This window comes from Cherax quadricarinatus, chromosome 57 (genome assembly GCF_038502225.1).
Source record: "Cherax quadricarinatus isolate ZL_2023a chromosome 57, ASM3850222v1, whole genome shotgun sequence".
Taxonomy (NCBI): Eukaryota; Metazoa; Arthropoda; class Malacostraca; order Decapoda; family Parastacidae; genus Cherax; species Cherax quadricarinatus.
The window spans coordinates 23225527-23243869 of NC_091348.1; the positions used below are offsets into that span (position 1 = coordinate 23225527).

Below are 18343 nucleotides of genomic sequence, written 5' to 3' on the forward strand. Positions count from 1 at the left end.
CAGCCAAAAAAGAATCTATTCAGCAGGACAGTATAGTAGGACTTGTCCCGAGGCAGAGGGGTAAACCGCCGTTTTTAAAATAATTCATGGTAGTAACTATTAATGTAAATGGATTGAGGAATGAAGTGAAACGTGTTTGGATGGAATGGTTCTTACGGAGGTATAACGTGGATGTATGTTTTATACAACAGCATAATTATAAGATAGGCTGTACATTGTTATTAAAAGGATATAAATTGTATGTAAGTGGGTCTGTTTGGTTAAAAGGCGGAGTGGCTGTAGCTGTGAAAGAAAACGGTCCCTTACGTATTATAAAATGGGAAGAAGGGGGGGAGGGTGGTGAGAGTGGATGGCAAGTGGGGAGAATCTAGGGTATGTTTTGTAGGGGTTTACATGCCAGCGGAGAACACAATCAAAGTAAAAGAGGGTTTTGCAAGAGACATCTTGATGTATCATTTAAGAGGTTTACCTCTAGTCACTATAATTGGTGGGGATTGGAACTGTGTAATAAGGGGGGGGATGTGGAGCCAAGGAGGGTGGGATGTGTGTTAGGGGCATTACGCAATGTGTTGCAGGATGTGAGGGTTAGGGATGTGGCGGGGAGGGGGGCTTGGCAAATAGATTTTACTTTTGTCAGACGAGGTTATTCAGCAAGGTTAGATAGGATTTATACATCGGAGGCAGTTTGCATGAGAGAGGTGAAAACATTGGATGTGGGGTTTTCTGATCATAGGGCGGGTTTGGCAGAGCTGGATTGGGTGGGTGTGGTAAAGATACAGTCAGGTTTCTGGAAGTTAAATGCTAGGCTAGTGAGGAGTGGGGTGGTGAGTGCAGAGTTTGGTGAATGGTGGAACCATTTGTGGAGGGCAAGAGATGGGGCAAAGAGTATCTTGGACTGGTGGGAAAATAGGGCTAAACCTGGTATAGTGGGTTTTTATAAATGTAAGGGAAGGGAGGAGGCGAGGTGGAGGTATGGTTTACAGAATTATTTGGAACAGCAGCTCAATGAGTGTTATGAAAGAGGGGGGACAGCAGTTTGAAGACATATTATTGCTCAGAGATAAATTAAAGGAAATACATAATGAAAGATTTGATGAAATAAGGGTAAGGGCGGGGATGGACGCAGTACTATGGGGAGATAAGCCTTTGGAAAGTGTGTTGAGAAATTTTCTAATCAGGCAACAGGAGTCCACTATTTTACATTTAGAGGTTAGTGAAGATTTGGAAGGATATAACAAGGGGCAAATGCTAGTGACAACTGACGGAATAAGTAATTATGCTGATTATTTGTTTAAAAGGAAATGGGCGAAGGGTAACTTTCGGATAGGTAGCAAGGAAAGGATGGGGGGTACAAGCCTTGGGGAAATGTAGGGAGGAAGTAGTTGGGATGGATGGTGTAATTGGTTGGATGAAGTGAAAGAGGCGGTGTTCAATTTAAGTATGGGGAAAGCGCCTGGAATCGATGAAATTCCAATGATTTTTATAGAGTTCAATGGGACCACATAAAGTATTGTCTGGTTCAGGTAATAAATTGTATGCTGCGGGAAGGAATGTTAGGAAGGGCACAGAGGACGGGTGTGGTCGTACTAGTCAAGAAAAAGAAGGAGGGGAGAACACTGAGCACGTACAGGGCCATATCTTTAATGTGTACTGACTATAAGATTTTTACGAAGATACTAGGGAATAGGATGAAGCAGGTGATAGGTGGTATTGTACATAAGCTCCTATTATTTATGCTTCTTGATATGAAGCCAAGGATTCTATTAGCTTTATTGCGAACACTTATGCACTGTTGTCTTGGTTTCAGATTACTGCTAACCAGAACTCCTAAATCTTTTTCGCAATCCGTAATATTAAGATCTACATTATTTAGTTTATATGTGGCATGGTTATTGTCCTGTCCAACATTTAGAACTTTGCATTTGTCTATATTAAACTGCATCTGCCACTTCTCCGACCACTGCATCAGTCTATTCAAATCTTCCTGGAGTGCTCGAATGTCCTCGTCAGAATGAATTCGACGGCCTATTTTGGTGTCATCGGCAAACTTGCCGATGTCGCTCTTTATGCCCTCATCTATGTCGTTTATGTAGATTGTGAACAGCAGGGGGCCCAACACTGACCCCTGTGGAACACCGCTCGTGACGCTTCCCCACTCTGATTTCTCCCCATTTATGCAAACTCTCTGCTGCCTATTTGTCAACCATGCCTCTATCCAGGAAAAAATTTCTCCTCCTATTCCATGTGCTTTAATTTTCCTCAATAGTCTCTGATGTGGGACCCTGTCAAAAGCCTTACTGAAGTCCATATACACAATATCATATTCATTACCATGATCTACCTCCTCAAATACCTTAGTGAAAAAAGTTAATAAATTCGTAAGGCAGGAACGCCCCTTTGTAAAACCATGCTGAGATTCGTTGATTAATTTATGCTTTTCAAGGTGGCTACGAACTGCCTCGGCAATTATTGATTCCATAAATTTTCCCACTATGGAGGTTAGGCTTATTGGTCTATAGTTCGAAGCTAAGGACCTGTCACCTGTTTTGAAAATAGGTATCACATTTGCCATTTTCCACTTATCTGGCACCATGCCAGTTTGTAGTGATATGTTGAAAAGATTAGCCAAAGGTGTGCTAAGCTCCTCTTTACATTCCTTTAGAACCCTTGCATACAGTTCATCAGGGCCTGGGGATTTGTTAGGTTTTAATTTATCTATTTGCCTAAGGACCATGTCACTTGTGACCCTAATAGTGCACAGTTTATTATCGTCCTGTTCTACATAATTTATCATTACTGGAATATCGCTGGTATCCTCCTGTGTAAAAACTGAGAGGAAGTATGTGTTAAAAATTCTACACATTTCCTTATCACTGTCAGTGAGCTGACCCGAGGAACTTTTGAGTGGGCCTATCTTGTCCCTGATCTTACTTCTGTATACCTGAAAGAATCCTTTTGGGTTAGTCTTCGATTCTCTTGCAACTTTAACCTCATAATCTCTATTTGCTTTTCTAATTCCCTTTTTTATTTCTCTCTTTAACTGAATATATCGATTTTTTAATTGCCCCTCTCCTCTTTTGATTTGCCTATATATGCCTCTCTTTTGACCAATCAGATATTTTAATCTATTGTTCATCCATTTAGGATCATTTTTGTTTGATCTGATTTCCCTATTTGGAACATAATTTGACTGAGCAGCTAGAACTATGCCCTGGAAAGCATCATATCGGCAACCATCACCACCTACCTGACCCCTAGTCAGGTCATTCCAGTTCAGCCCACCTAAGTAATTTTTCAGTCCTATGAAATCAGCCAAGCGAAAGTCAGGGACGGAGACTTGATTGCCATTATTAGGGGAATTCCATGATATGTTAAAACTGAGTGATTTGTGATCACTCTCCCCAAGCTCATCATTAACCTCAAGATTATTAATTAGTGTTTCCCTACTGGCAAGAACCAAGTCAAGGAGGTTATTTCCCCTAGTTGGCTCTGTCACAAACTGTTTTAAAAAACAATCCTGGATCGTATCAAGAAAGTCACCCGACTCTAAATTTCCTGTCAAATTGCTCCAGTCAATCTGTCTATAGTTGAAATCTCCCATTAGCACAACATTTTCGTATGTAGATGCCTTACGAATTTCGTCCCATAGAAGTTTACTGCACTCCCTATCAAGATTTGGGGCCCTGTAAATCACACCCAAAATTAGTTTTTCTCGGCCCTCGAGAAGCTGTAACCAAACAGATTCAGTGGCTGACGCTTCTAATTTAATATCTTGTCTAACACAACAATTTAAATTGTCTCTGACATACATCGCTACTCCACCACCTTTCCTGTTGACCCTGTCAGTGTGGAATAATTTATAGCCTTGTATGTGACATTCAGAGGGCATCTCTCTATCTTTCAGATTGAGCCAGGTCTCTGTTATAGCAATAATATCTATGTTTCCTGCACTTGCAATTAATCTTAGCTCATCTATCTTATTTCTAACACTCCTGCTATTAGTATAGTAAACCTTAAGGGAGCTAGTCCCTTGCTGCCCTCTGCTGTCCCCCTTTGTTTGCTGACCTGTTCTATTGTCTTTATTTATAACTTCATGCTGAATGCCTTTTATACATTTACTGTTTCCAACCCTAGTGTTGCAACCTGCTTGTTTCCCACACACACCCATACCTCTATCTTCCATCAGTTTAAAATCATAGGCATTTCACCAATGGCCTTCTCAATCGAGTCTGCAAGTGCTACCACCCCTGCCCCAGAGAGATGAACCCCATCCCTTGCATACATATCATGTTTGCCATAAAAGTTGTTCCAGTTGTCAATGAATGGGATTGCAAGTTCCTTGCAGTATCTGTCTAGCCAGCAATTTACACCAATTGCCCTAGACAACCATTCATTTCCTACTCCCCTTCTAGGCAAGATGCTACATATGATTGGGATCCCTCCCTTAGACTTAATGAAATCTATAGCTGACCTGTACTTATCTAGCAGCTCTTCTCTCCTACCCTTCCCAATATCATTTCCACCAGCACTGAGACAGATAATGGGCTTGTTCCCATTACCTGACATGATATTATCCAGTCTGTTGACAATGTCCCCAACACCAGCTCCAGGGAAGCACACTCTATCTCTCATCTTCTTATTCCTATTACAAAAAGCACGATCAACATATCTTACCTGAGAGTCACCAACCACAAGAATGCGCTTACCTTCATTAGCAGGGGCAGTAGTACCCTTACCTTCACTGGCCACTGAAGTACATTCATCCTGGAGAACAGAGAAGCGATTTCCTACCTTCAGATCTGCACTCTTAACTTTCCTTCATCTGATGCGCCTCCCATTACTGTGAACAACTCGCCACTTGTAGCAGGTGCTGGGCTGCACCTCACTGCTGGTAGCCGTTGCTACCACCCCACCTACAGCCTCCTCACAGTGAGAGACAGACTGCACCTCACTGCTAGAAGCCTCATTCCCCACATCTCCAACCACCTCACACTCTCTCCCAGGCCCATTGAGGTGGACCTTCAGCCTCCTAATCTCCTCCTGGAGAAGCAAGACCTCCTCCTTCAACTCTCCAACCTCAGCTTTTAAAACACTGTAGAAGCAAGCCATGCTTTGTAACCGTCCACGCTAATCCCCAAGCAGCTCAGGGTCTGTGACCTCACGTGACGACTGACCACTGAACACTAAGGGTCAGTTGGGAATTCCGGGTCATAGCATGAGGGATGGACATAGTCAAATTAGGGAATTCTTAAAGGATTGCAAGGGGGGAGGAATTTTGGGCATTGATTGGGAGAATGCATATAACGGTGTGAATAGGGAGTTCTTGGTAGCTAATTTAAGATGTCTGGGTTTTGGTGAAGATATTGTAAAGTGGGTTGAGATACTGTATGCGGGAGCGGTGATACAGGTGCAAATAAATGGTAGGTTGGGTAGAATGTTGGAAACGGAGAAGGGTCTGAGACAAGGGTGTCCTATGTCTCAAATTCTGTTTGCGTGTTTGCAACACCCGTTTTATGAAATGGTTGAAGAAAAAAAAAATTTACAAGGGGAGGGGGAGGGGCTTACAGAGGTAGTAGGATATGTGGACGATACAACGATGATGTAGACGGATTGAGAAAGGTTGGGAGGGTAACGAAGATTTTTGGGGAGGCGTCGGGTATGAGAGTCAACAGAGTTAAATCGAAATTATTAGAGATAGGGGATTGGGTGGGGGGTAGAATGGGGTTGGAGTTTGGATGGGAAGTGACGGAAAAGCTGAAAATTTGTGGAATTCTCTAAATGGCTGATGAACATGAGGCTCGACGCATGAACTCGGAGTTGGTGGGAGAGAAAGTTGTGTACAGGATTTGGAACCTAAGAGTGAGGGATGTTACTTTAATGCAAAGGGCAATAATAATAAATTCCAATGGTATATAGTAAAGTGTGGAATGTTGCTGTGGTGTGTCCTTTACGAGGGCAGGAGATACAAGAGATACAGAGAAGGGTGCTCGGTGATGTTTTGGGTTTTGGAAAGGCATGGCTCAGTAAAGAGGTGGTCATGAGGAATGTACGCAGAGGGGAGTAGGACTTTTGGCGCTGGGGCCGAGAGGTTCGTATGGGAGGGGGGTAAAAGGAGTGAGTGTGGGGAGAGTGATGGAAGATGTCCGGCGTTGGTGGGGAGGAAAGAAATTAATGGAATGCGAGACTATGCTCAGGTTATTGTTAGTCGTAGGAGAGGTAGACAAACTTAGGGTTGGAAGGTTGGTAGAGATGAGTAGAAAACCAGAAATCATGCAAGGGATATTGGTATACCCCTTGTATGATTGGGGTAAGATTTGGTATGAGTTCCAGAAGCTTAGATTAATGCCGAGGGTACGGGAATTAGTTTATAGGTTTGTAATGGGAATTTTGGCTTCGAAGTCTGCTTTGTGTGTAATGGGTTTGGTAAGGAAAGCAAAATGCGAACATTGTGAGGAACCAGAAACAGCTTTTCATGCCCTTTACTTTTGTAAAGAGTTGAGGGAGGTACGGTTGTGGCTGGTAAGAGTTTTCAAGTTAATGGGAGGGGGTAACGTAAAGATTCTGCGAGCCCTAACATTAGAGGTACGAGGGGTGTCTGAGGATGTAAGGAGAGCCATTATGTACGTTGTATCAGATTTCTTGTTTTTTCCTGGGGATTGAGGGAAAAAGGGAGGGGGAGATTAGAATTAGGGCAATTGCGGCGAGAATATATCGTACAGTATGTAGAAATAAACTAATTTATGGAAAAAGGTGGGAAACATTGTTTCCAGAATCATACAGAAATATTACGGTAAAGAGACTAATTAATGTGCTAAGTAAAAAGGGACCGTTTTCCTTTTTAAGCGAGGATATGACTATATTGGAGGATACGTGAACGTGGTAAGGTTGTTTGAGAGTTGTATGGTATGGATGGGTATGAAAAAGAGCAGTTTTATGCTTATCAATGCACGTCAAAGTATTATTACCGTTTGTCGTGCATTGTACTGACGTTACAAGACAAAAACAATTGGTAATAAAAGCTTTTCTTTTATTGTGTTATGTGTGTGTATGAGTATGTAGGTATATGTGTAGGTGTATACATATATATGTATGTAAATATATGTAAATGTATATGTGTGTATATTAACAACTTTTTAAGATGGCCTTTGTGTCATGCGACACAATTATTATATACATATGTAGGTCCTTGTGAGATCTTGTGTCCTAACTAGATCTCTTTAGTAATATGTATCATAAGCCGTGAGTGGCATTATTACAGTAAGGATTTTCAGTGTAACAGAAGTTGAGTGATCAAAGGTGAGTTTAAAGAAAGAAATTGTTTTTGTTAATAAGGGACATGTACGGAAGTTTATTTAAATGGATATTCTATGGTATTAGACGCGGTGGGCAGCCATGTTGGAGGATAATTATACTTTAAGCTTTTGACAGTCCAAGTATGTTACCTTGGCTTTTTGTTCATAAATATTGTAAAATATGTGATAAAACATATATAATATTGGGAAGAGCATCAGGTTCATGGCTTTTATCTTTAGTATTGTAGGATATTAACACTATGTTCAGTATCTATATAGGGCATGTTACTTTTTAATTGTTTGTATATTATGTGAAATAAGTACTTACTAAAGTATGAGATAGACTAGTCATTAACTTCCATGGCATTTGTGACAGTGTGGAAAAAAAGGGTTTAAATTTTTTAACATCAGATCGGTGAGTTTTTTTTTTTTTTTTTATGGTAGGAAAAGTGAGTTAGTACACGAAATAATTTAATGTTGTTTCTTCATATCTGTATGTTGTAATAAAGAAGGGATAGTTTTAGGGTTTTTAGCAACAGTTAGAATGTACAACTGGCCTCAGGATGCCATGTGTGTAATGTCTTACAGTATGGAGACCCTTTTTGTTCGCATTTGAAGTTTATATATTTTAATTGTTATATTGTGATTTTGTTTTAATAAAAATATAAAAAAAAAGTGACTAATCCTCATTCAGATTTGACGCCATTAATGGAAACTCTCTGCTTTTTATTGGTAAGTCATGCCTTTGTCCATGCTAGAACTTTACCTCGTATACCATGAGCTGCCACTTTTCTTAAGAGTCTTTTCTGAGGTATTCTATCGAGGCCTTTACTGAAATCTAAATAAACAATATCATATTCCTTATCACTGTCAACTGCCTCAAATGTTTTATTGAAGAACATCATTAAATTTGTCAGGCAGGAACGACCTCTCGTGGACTCATACCGAGATTCATTAATCAAATTATGCTCTTCAAGGTGACTTCTAATAATATCAACTATAACTGATTCTAATAATTTGCCTGCTATAGACGTCAGGCTTATTGGACGGTAATTTGAAGGAATGGACTTATCCCCTGATTTGAATATACGAACTACATTAGCTAATTCCACATCACTGGCACAACATTAGTTAGGATGGACGCATAAAACACGCTCGTTAATGGCTGACTAAGTTTCACGGTGCCCCTTCTGGGTCTGGGCTCGATTCCCGGCGAAGGGGTGGAAACTTCGGACGTGTTTCCTTGCACTGGTTGTCTATTTTTACCCATCAGAAAAATGAGTACCTTGGTGTTAGTCGACTGGTGTGGGTCGCATCCTGGGACAAAACTTATCTAATTTGCCCGAAATGCTCTGCACAACAAGGGGCTTTCTATATAGTAGTATGTCGTTGATGTCAGCTATGGTCTGTATACCTTGTACATGTACTTGTAGTAAATGAAGATATTATTATCTTGCATTCTTTAAGTACCTTGGAAAACAACTCGTCGGGTCCCGGGACTTACTTTGTTTCAATTTATCTATCTCGTTGATAACTATGCCCCTCGTGACAGAAATATTAGTTAATTTGAATTCTTCAGGAACCGAATAATTGTTAATGTCTGGAATCCCATTTTCTTGTTCTTGTGTGAAGACTGACAAAAAATAATCATTAAATAGAGAACATATTTCCAGTTCGTTATCTGTCAGCTGTCCATTCCCAATTTTCAGAGGTCCTACTTTTCCCTCACCTTCGTCCTATACACTTGAACGAATCCCTTTTGGATTAGTCTTTGATTCATTAGCAACATTAATTTCATAGTCACGTTCAGCCTTTCTAATAACCTTTTTACTTCTCTTTAAAAGTGAACGTATTAGTCATTAAGGTTAACCTCTCCTCTTTTGATGCGCATATAAATTCCCATTTTCTCTCCTAATAGATGCTTTAGCCTCCTGTTAACCCATTTAGGATTATTATTTGACCTAATTTCTCTCTGGGGAATGTATATACTCTAAGCACGTTGTATATTATTAAGATAAAAAAAATATGATAAACGCAGATCCTTTCGTAATCGTAAGTACGATCATCAATAAAATCATTAGCTAGATTACCCTGATCGAGATGTGTTCCCTAAGTCCAATATAATCGGTAGAACAAAAATCGGAGACTTTTACCGTTATCCTTATTCTAGCACTGCCAGGTAATATTAATAGTAATAGATCTGTGATCATTTGCGATAAGCTCTTCAGTGATCTCCAGATTATTTACGAGTGTTTCTTTAGTTCACAAGACTCTCTCTCTCTCTCTCTCTCTCTCTCTCTCTCTCTTTATATATATATATATATATATATATATATATATATATATATATATATATATATATATATATATATATATATATATATATATATATGCACTAAAATCTATTGCAGCATTGACCTACAGTCAAGTTGGGAAGGCCCCATCTCTGAAAACGTGCTTGCCAACATGCTTAGAGCTGAAACATCAGACAGAGAGCCTGCCCATCTCCAAGTTGTGAGTGCACCTCGCTTCGGAGACTTCCTCCAAACAGGTCCCATTTTGGCAATGGGAACACGCCTCGACCCTAAGACCCTCCGTATTGCAGTGGCTCTGCGCCTTCCTGACCCAATTCCAACGGAATAAACGTGTATTTGCGGCGATGCTCAAGCCTACCAATATGGTTTGTATGGACTTAACTGCTTCAAAATCAAGGACTGGCATGCAAGACACAATGAAGTCAACGACAACATAAAGAGAACCCTTGCTATAGCTGGATACCCAGCCGAGAGAGAGCCCCGATCACTAGCAGCCAACAATACTCACAACCCAGCAAACCGCCCAGATGGGATCACCATCTATCCCTGGAAGAATGGCAAGCTCATAGCATGGGACTATAACTGTGTGTCCACACTGGCTGACACCTATATCCATCAGAGTGTCGGGCGACAGGGAGGAGCTGCTGACGACAGGGAGGAGTACAAGATCAGCAAGTACAGGGACATAAGCCAATAATATCAATTTGTCTCGGTGGAATCAGAAACCTTGGGATCATGGGGAAACAATGCCACACGTTTCCTTAAAGAACTGGGTTCGAGACTCATCGACACCACCAGGGACCCAAGGGCAGCCACTTTTATATTCCAGCGCTTCAGCGTGGCCAGCCAGAGGGGAAATGCATGCTGTATACTGGGCTCGCGTCCAGAGCTGAAGGAGATTCATAACCTTTGATATATTGTACCAATGTATTCATGTTCGTGTTTTCTATCAATGTATTCTGTCTATTAATAAAGTTAACATGTAGCATAAATATATAGGGGGTGGTAGGAGAAGAAAATATTCAAACAACTCCGGGGAGAACCTTGAGTTTTCCCTGAGGTACGCTTATTGTCTTCTCTGAGGATGAGGGTCCACAGGTAGAGGTGGTACCTCCCCATAATATATATATATATATAATGTATATGTATATATAATATATATACATATATTACATATATATATATATATAATATATATATATAATATATATATATATATACATATACATTATATATATATATATATATATTATATATATATATATATATATATATATATATATATATATATATATATATATATATATATATATATATATATATATATATATATATATATATATATATATATATATATATATATATATATATATGTATATATATATACGTCGTGCCGAATAGGCAGAACTTGCGATCTTGGCTTAAATAGCAACGCTCATCTTGCCATATAGGACAAGTGAAAATTTGTGTATGCAATAATTTCGCCAAAATCATTCTGAACCTAACGAAAAAAATATATTTCACTGTATTTGTTTAGTATTAAATTACTGTAAACAAATCTAAAATATATTTAGTTGGGTTAGGCTAAAATAAATTGGGATTATTATAATAAGGTTAGGTAAGTTTTCTAAGATTCTTTTGTTGCAAAATTATAAATTTTTACATCAACCTTAATAAAAAAAAATATCTTTAAACGTATAAGAGAAAATTTTAGAAAGGACTTAATTTTAAATGAGTTATTGCTAATTGACCAGTTTTACATATTCGGCACGACACACATATATATATATACTATATATATATATATATATATATATATATATATATATATATATATATATATATATATATATATATATATATATATATATATATATATATATATATATCTTGGTATATAGTCGTAAGATATATGAACCTCTGAGTGTGTATATACATACAATATACCCAGTAACTGCATACAAACTTGTATAAGATCATTTTCACCTCATATGTTTCTCACATAAATTCACTGAAGATTCATCTTCGTAAGAGAAACCCTAAACCCGTAGAAGTCGAATAACACCTGGTGAATTGGAGGTAATCATGCTTGATCCAAGGAATGGGAGGATATATGCTGTACCTTGCATCACAACCCCATCACTAGCATCTATAATTACAACACGTGTATGACATGTAACAATGTAACTAGGTACGTACGTTTCCTTAGGGATGATCTTACCTGTATGTTGGGCTGTGATAAAAGCCCAGGTACGTAGCCACACTGAAAAGGACATAGTTGCCACGTGCATGTCCGTAAGTTAACACGTGTCTAAACCAAATATTTTCAGCCGGTTCTGTAAGCCATGCTGGCTGTAAACACCTCACTTAATTAATCTTAATTACCGTGTACAACTAATTAATTTCAACATCTCAAGTTCACAAATTTGTCAAAAGTCTTTTAATTGCTTCTCTAATAATTTCTTGGTACGTTTAAGTAATAAATCTCACTCTTAACTACTGTTATTACTTCTAATTCCTGGTATATATAATCTCAAGTTATCACGCCACATATAACATGACTCTAGCAGCCGCTAACTGCAAAACTACAACACTGAAATAATAATAACAGGGAATATTATATTGTAGTGTGGGAGAGGCGGGTGTGAGAGTAGCAGCGACACCCTCACTCACTGACTCTATGTACAACACTGACCCTATGATCAACCCACAACCTCCTCTTCCTCCTCGTGCTTCTCCTCCTCCTCCTCCTCCTCCTCCTCCTCCTCTTCCTCCTCCTCCTCCTACTCTTTCTCCTCATGTTCTATTTCCCATTCTCATTTTCCTGCTTCACCTCTCTACAGTCGTTTCCACAGTCATTACCAGCACCACTTTCATCACTAGTCAGCACCACTAATATTATCAAGGTCACTATCACTACCGTCACCACTAGCATCACCACTACGATCATCATCTCCACTATCATCATCTCCACTATCAGCACCAACACTAGTCAGTACCACAACTACAATCATCACCACCACCACTGTCATCACCGCTATAATCCCTGTCATCGTTAACACCACCATAACCACCACCACTATCATCACCACTGGCATCGTTACCACACCATCACCACTACTATCATCACTACCATCACCACTGTCATCGTTACCACTACCATCATTAGCACCACTACCATCATTACCTCCACTCCAATTGCCACCACTACCATTATTACTACCACTATCATCATTATCACCACTATCATCATTATCACCACTACCATTATTTTTTTTTATATTTTATTTAAAAAAACTTTACAGCTTAACATAAAATATAAAGATATAAAATAAGTACAGTAGGATCGTCAATCCTACACAACAACACTGACAAACTATAACAACATTGTAACTGACACAAAATATAACAACACATTGTAACTGACACAAAATATAACAACACATTGTAACTGACACAAAATATAACAACATTGTAACTGACACAAAATATAACAACACATTGTAACTGACACAAAATATAACAACACATTGTAACTGACACAAAATATAACAACACATTGTAACTGACACAAAATATAACAACACATTGTAACTGACACAAAATATAACAACATTGTAACTGACACAAAATATAACAACACATTGTAACTGACACAAACTATAACAACACATTGTAACTGATACAAAATATAACAACACATTGTAACTGACACAAACTATAACAACACATTGTAACTGACACAAAATATAACAACACATTGTAACTGACACAAAATAAAACAACACATTGTAACTGACACAAAATAAAACAACACATTGTAACTGACACAAAATATAACAACATTGTAACTGACACAAAATATAACAACACATTGTAACTGACACAAAATATAACAACAAATTGTAACTGACACAAAATATAACAACATTGTAACTGACACAAAATATAACAACACATTGTAACTGACACAAAATATAACAACATTGTAACTGACACAAAATATAACAACACATTGTAACTGACACAAAATATAACAACACATTGTAACTGACACAAAATATAACAACACATTGTAACTGACACAAACTATAACAACACATTGTAACTGACACAAAATAAAACAACACATTGTAACTGACACAAAATATAACAACACATTGTAACTGACACAAAATACAACAACACATTGTAACTGACACAAAATATAACAACACATTGTAACTGACACAAAATAAAACAACACATTGTAACTGACACAAACTATAACAACACATTGTAACTGACACAAAATACAACAACACATTGTAACTGACACAAAATATAACAACACATTGTAACTGACACAAAATAAAACAACACATTGTAACTGACACAAAATATAACAACACATTGTAACTGACACAAAATATAACAACACATTGTAACTGACACAAACTATAACAACACATTGTAACTGACACAAAATAAAACAACACATTGTAACTGACACAAAATATAACAACACATTGTAACTGACACAAAATATAACAACACATTGTAACTGACACAAAATATAACAACACATTGTAACTGACACAAAATATAACAACACATTGTAACTGACACAAAATAAAACAACACATTGTAACTGACACAAACTATAACAACACATTGTAACTGACACAAAATAAAACAACACATTGTAACCGACACAAAATATAACAACACATTGTAACTGACACAAAATATAACAACACATTGTAACTGACACAAAATATAACAACACATTGTAACTGACACAAAATATAACAACACATTGTAACTGACACAAAATATAACAACACATTGTAACTGACACAAAATAAAACAACACATTGTAACTGACACAAAATAAAACAACACATTGTAACTGACACAAAATAAAACAACACATTGTAACTGACACAAAATAAAACAACACATTGTAACTGACACAAAATAAAACAACACATTGTAACTGACACAAAATAAAACAACACATTGTAACTGACACAAAATAAAACAACACATTGTAACTGACACAAAATATAACAACATTGTAACTGACACAAACTATAACAACACATTGTAACTGACACAAACTATAACAACACATTGTAACTGACACAAACTATAACAACACATTGTAACTGACACAAAATAAAACAACACATTGTAACTGACACAAAATAAAACAACACATTGTAACTGACACAAAATAAAACAACACATTGTAACTGACACAAAATAAAACAACACATTGTAACTGACACAAACTATAACAACACATTGTAACTGACACAAACTATAACAACACATTGTAACTGACACAAACTATAACAACACATTGTAACTGACACAAAATAAAACAACACATTGTAACTGACACAAACTATAACAACACATTGTAACTGACACAAACTATAACAACACATTGTAACTGACACAAACTATAACAACACATTGTAACTGACACAAACTATAACAACACATTGTAACTGACACAAAAGAGGTCACACATATACACTCACAAATATTTCCATATAACAGACTTAACAATAAGAAAAAAGAAAAAAGGGTGATCCGACCCCTAACCTCATTATAAACCTTAGCAAACATAACTTACAGGTGACCACATTAACAAGGCCAAATATAAATGAAATTATATAAACATCCATTGAAACTAAACCTTTTAGGTTTATATAGTTAACATAATATGACTGTGACATATGACCAAGGTTCACAACCTTCACATTAGTCAATAAGAGGAATGACCTACATCATAATCTCATTAAAACAAGTACATGATCTTCCCCAACTAACAACCTATACAAGAAAATTGCCTAAAAACATACATACGCCTCACTACAATCCCTCTTTAATCATTGAAAAAAATGAAAATCTTAAGCCTCCACTTATACTTAATAAATATTTATCAGCGTCTTCCACAGGACGAGCACATTATATAAAGTAAAGAGACAAAACCCCATTTGTCATGGTAATGCGTGAAGGACAAGCACAATATACCAAATAAAATAAAAAAGGTGTTTATCCTAACATAAACCGCCATAACATATTTCATAAATAACAACAACTTAACACCTCAAAACGTGATACACATATCTCAAAACAAAATAACATTAAAAAGAATGGGTAAACTTGACCCTATTTCACGTTAAACCTAACAATGATATAACGTACAGATAGTACTCAGTACCAGGGTCAAAATATGAAGTATATAAACATCCAATGAAACCAAGCCTTTCAGGTACATATATATAGGTTACATAATATTACTGTGACAAAGGTTCAATTCAAATGAAGAAATGTTCACTATAAAATATATCCGTTAATCACAACCTTCACTTTAGTCATATAAACGAGTGATCTACATCATAATTCCGTTAACACAAGTATATACTCTTTCCCAACTAACCCCCGATACATGAAAATTCTGTAAAACATACATAGGTTCCCCATTACAAAACTTTAATGAGTCATTACAAATTTATGGAAGTCATTAGCCTTCCATCCCTCATCAACAGGAGGAGCACATTACATAATGCTAAAATAAAGTCAGTACACTCACTACAAACTCCCTTAATCAGGGCCAGTATACCAAACAGACCATAAAGGAGAATATCCTAGCATAAAACTCCAACACAAAACACAAACAGCAAAACAAAAATTAACCTCTGATTGCGATACGAATATCGCACATGGAACATGCCCAATAAAGGCTATATACGTATAATCTACATATACCCTAAAGCTCCTGCAAGGTCTTACATCTATAATCTTAACACCATTCACATTTAATACATTAAGAAGGTCATGACGACCCTGACACATCAATCACAGAATTCTCCATACGTTACTACATAATTACTTGATTTCATCACCTTTGCTTTCTGTACCCACTTGCATGCTACATACACTTATGCCACACATCTACACCTTCTATACTCACATACACCTCACTCTCACCCCGCCCCAGGAGGCGAACCCGCTGTGTCCCCCTGAATTCCCTCTTCTCATATGTAATCCCCAAACCCCCACCCCTTACTCACTCAGCCCAAGTTGCAGATTCACGAGAAACCCTAACGTTAACATTCTATAACCTTCCGAAAAATCCTTCGCCTACCTACTCCCATACAGTTCCCTGTTACGAGACACATCGTACGATAAACCGTTACCCTAGTACCCGCCGCCGCACCTCACAAACCCCCCTCCCCCTCATCACCCACGATATATATATATACATGTATATATATATATATATATATATATATATATATATATATATATATATATATATATATATATATATATATATATATTTATATATATATATATATATATATATATATATATATATATATATATATATATATATATATATATAATCCACCATTATATAATCCAATGCTCTTGTGACACCCTCGTCGAACCCTCCCACATCTAGGCTTAATGCACGCAGAACCAACACCCCTCAGCCCCCCACCCTTTGTACCACCCTACTTAACCAATACCTAACACCCTCCAGTCCCTCACAAAAGTATACTGCATGGAACACCGTCTCATCCCCCCCACAGATTCCGAACCTCCCTCCCACAATTATCCTTCTGGTTCTTAGTACCTCCCAAGACGGTAGTATGCCATGCAGAAAACGATACCTTACCTCCCTCACCCTAGGCTTTAACTTCAGCTTGCTAAACCTATACCAAATACTCTTCCATACGTACATGGGGAACAATCCCTCAACTGGTACAACAATCCTCCCTGCAAGCAACCTACACAAAACCCCTATTCGATTTTTTCTCGGTTCTCTAACCAACATCAAAGCCCTCAAAACAATTTCACATTCCCTCAACTCCATACCACCATACAACTTACCCAACCTATCATGTACTTTTTTCAGCTGCCCCCTTCCCTCACTCCTTCGCGCAAAACCTCCCATTTAAGAAACACACATTTAACCCTCCTTCTCAGATCCATCAACCCCAACCCACCCTGGTGCACAGGTAACATTAAAACCTCTCTCCTCAGCCAATCGCACCTTGAACCCCGCAAAAACTTAAACACCCGTCTCAGAATTCCCACAATCGCCGTCCCTGTTATTGGGAACACGGCTGCTACGTGCCAAACCTTACAATACAATAATACATTTATTACAATCACTCTTTGCACGAGAGTCAGATGATGAGGTCACAATGCACCCAGACGCCCCATGATCCTTTCCATCAACCTATTTGAATTTTCCTCTCGAGCAGCGTTCAAGTCATCCTTATAGATGATACCACAAATTTTTAAAGACACCGTTTGTTTCCTCACAACATTACATCTCCCCTCCCATCCACCCAATCACCCAACCCCATGACCATTGACTTCTCACTATTTACCTGCATCCCTGTTGCACTTCCAAACAATTGCACATCATCCAAAACTCCCAATGCCATCCCTTCCCGAACCAGGACTGTTGTATCGTCTACATATCCTATTATTCCAGGCCACAATTTCCCTACCTCCCCCTCACCCCCACTCATGTTACATACACAACGTTCAACCATTCTATAGAAGGGTCCTGAATGCACGCAAACAATATTTTTGACACGGGACACCCCTGCCTAAGGCTCCTACCCATTTCAATCTCCTCCCCCATGCATTCATTAACTGTACCCTCATCTTAGTTCCTTTGTACAACGTGGTTGCCCAATTAACTATTTCTTCCCCATA

General features: G+C 37.9%; 1 protein-coding gene across 1 annotated transcript in view; it reads right to left on the minus strand.

Annotated features, from left to right (window-relative positions):
* The window catches only part of LOC128693439 (cell adhesion molecule Dscam1), a 726913-nt gene extending 714544 nt beyond the window's left edge, over window positions 1-12369 (minus strand). Inside the window, exon 1 of the mRNA XM_070097271.1 lies at window positions 11829-12369. Within this exon, the coding sequence (XP_069953372.1) occupies window positions 11829-11898 (70 nt within the window). The 5' untranslated portion in view covers window positions 11899-12369. The remainder of the gene's footprint in view (window positions 1-11828) is intronic.
* Window positions 12370-18343: the final 5974 nt, after the last annotated feature.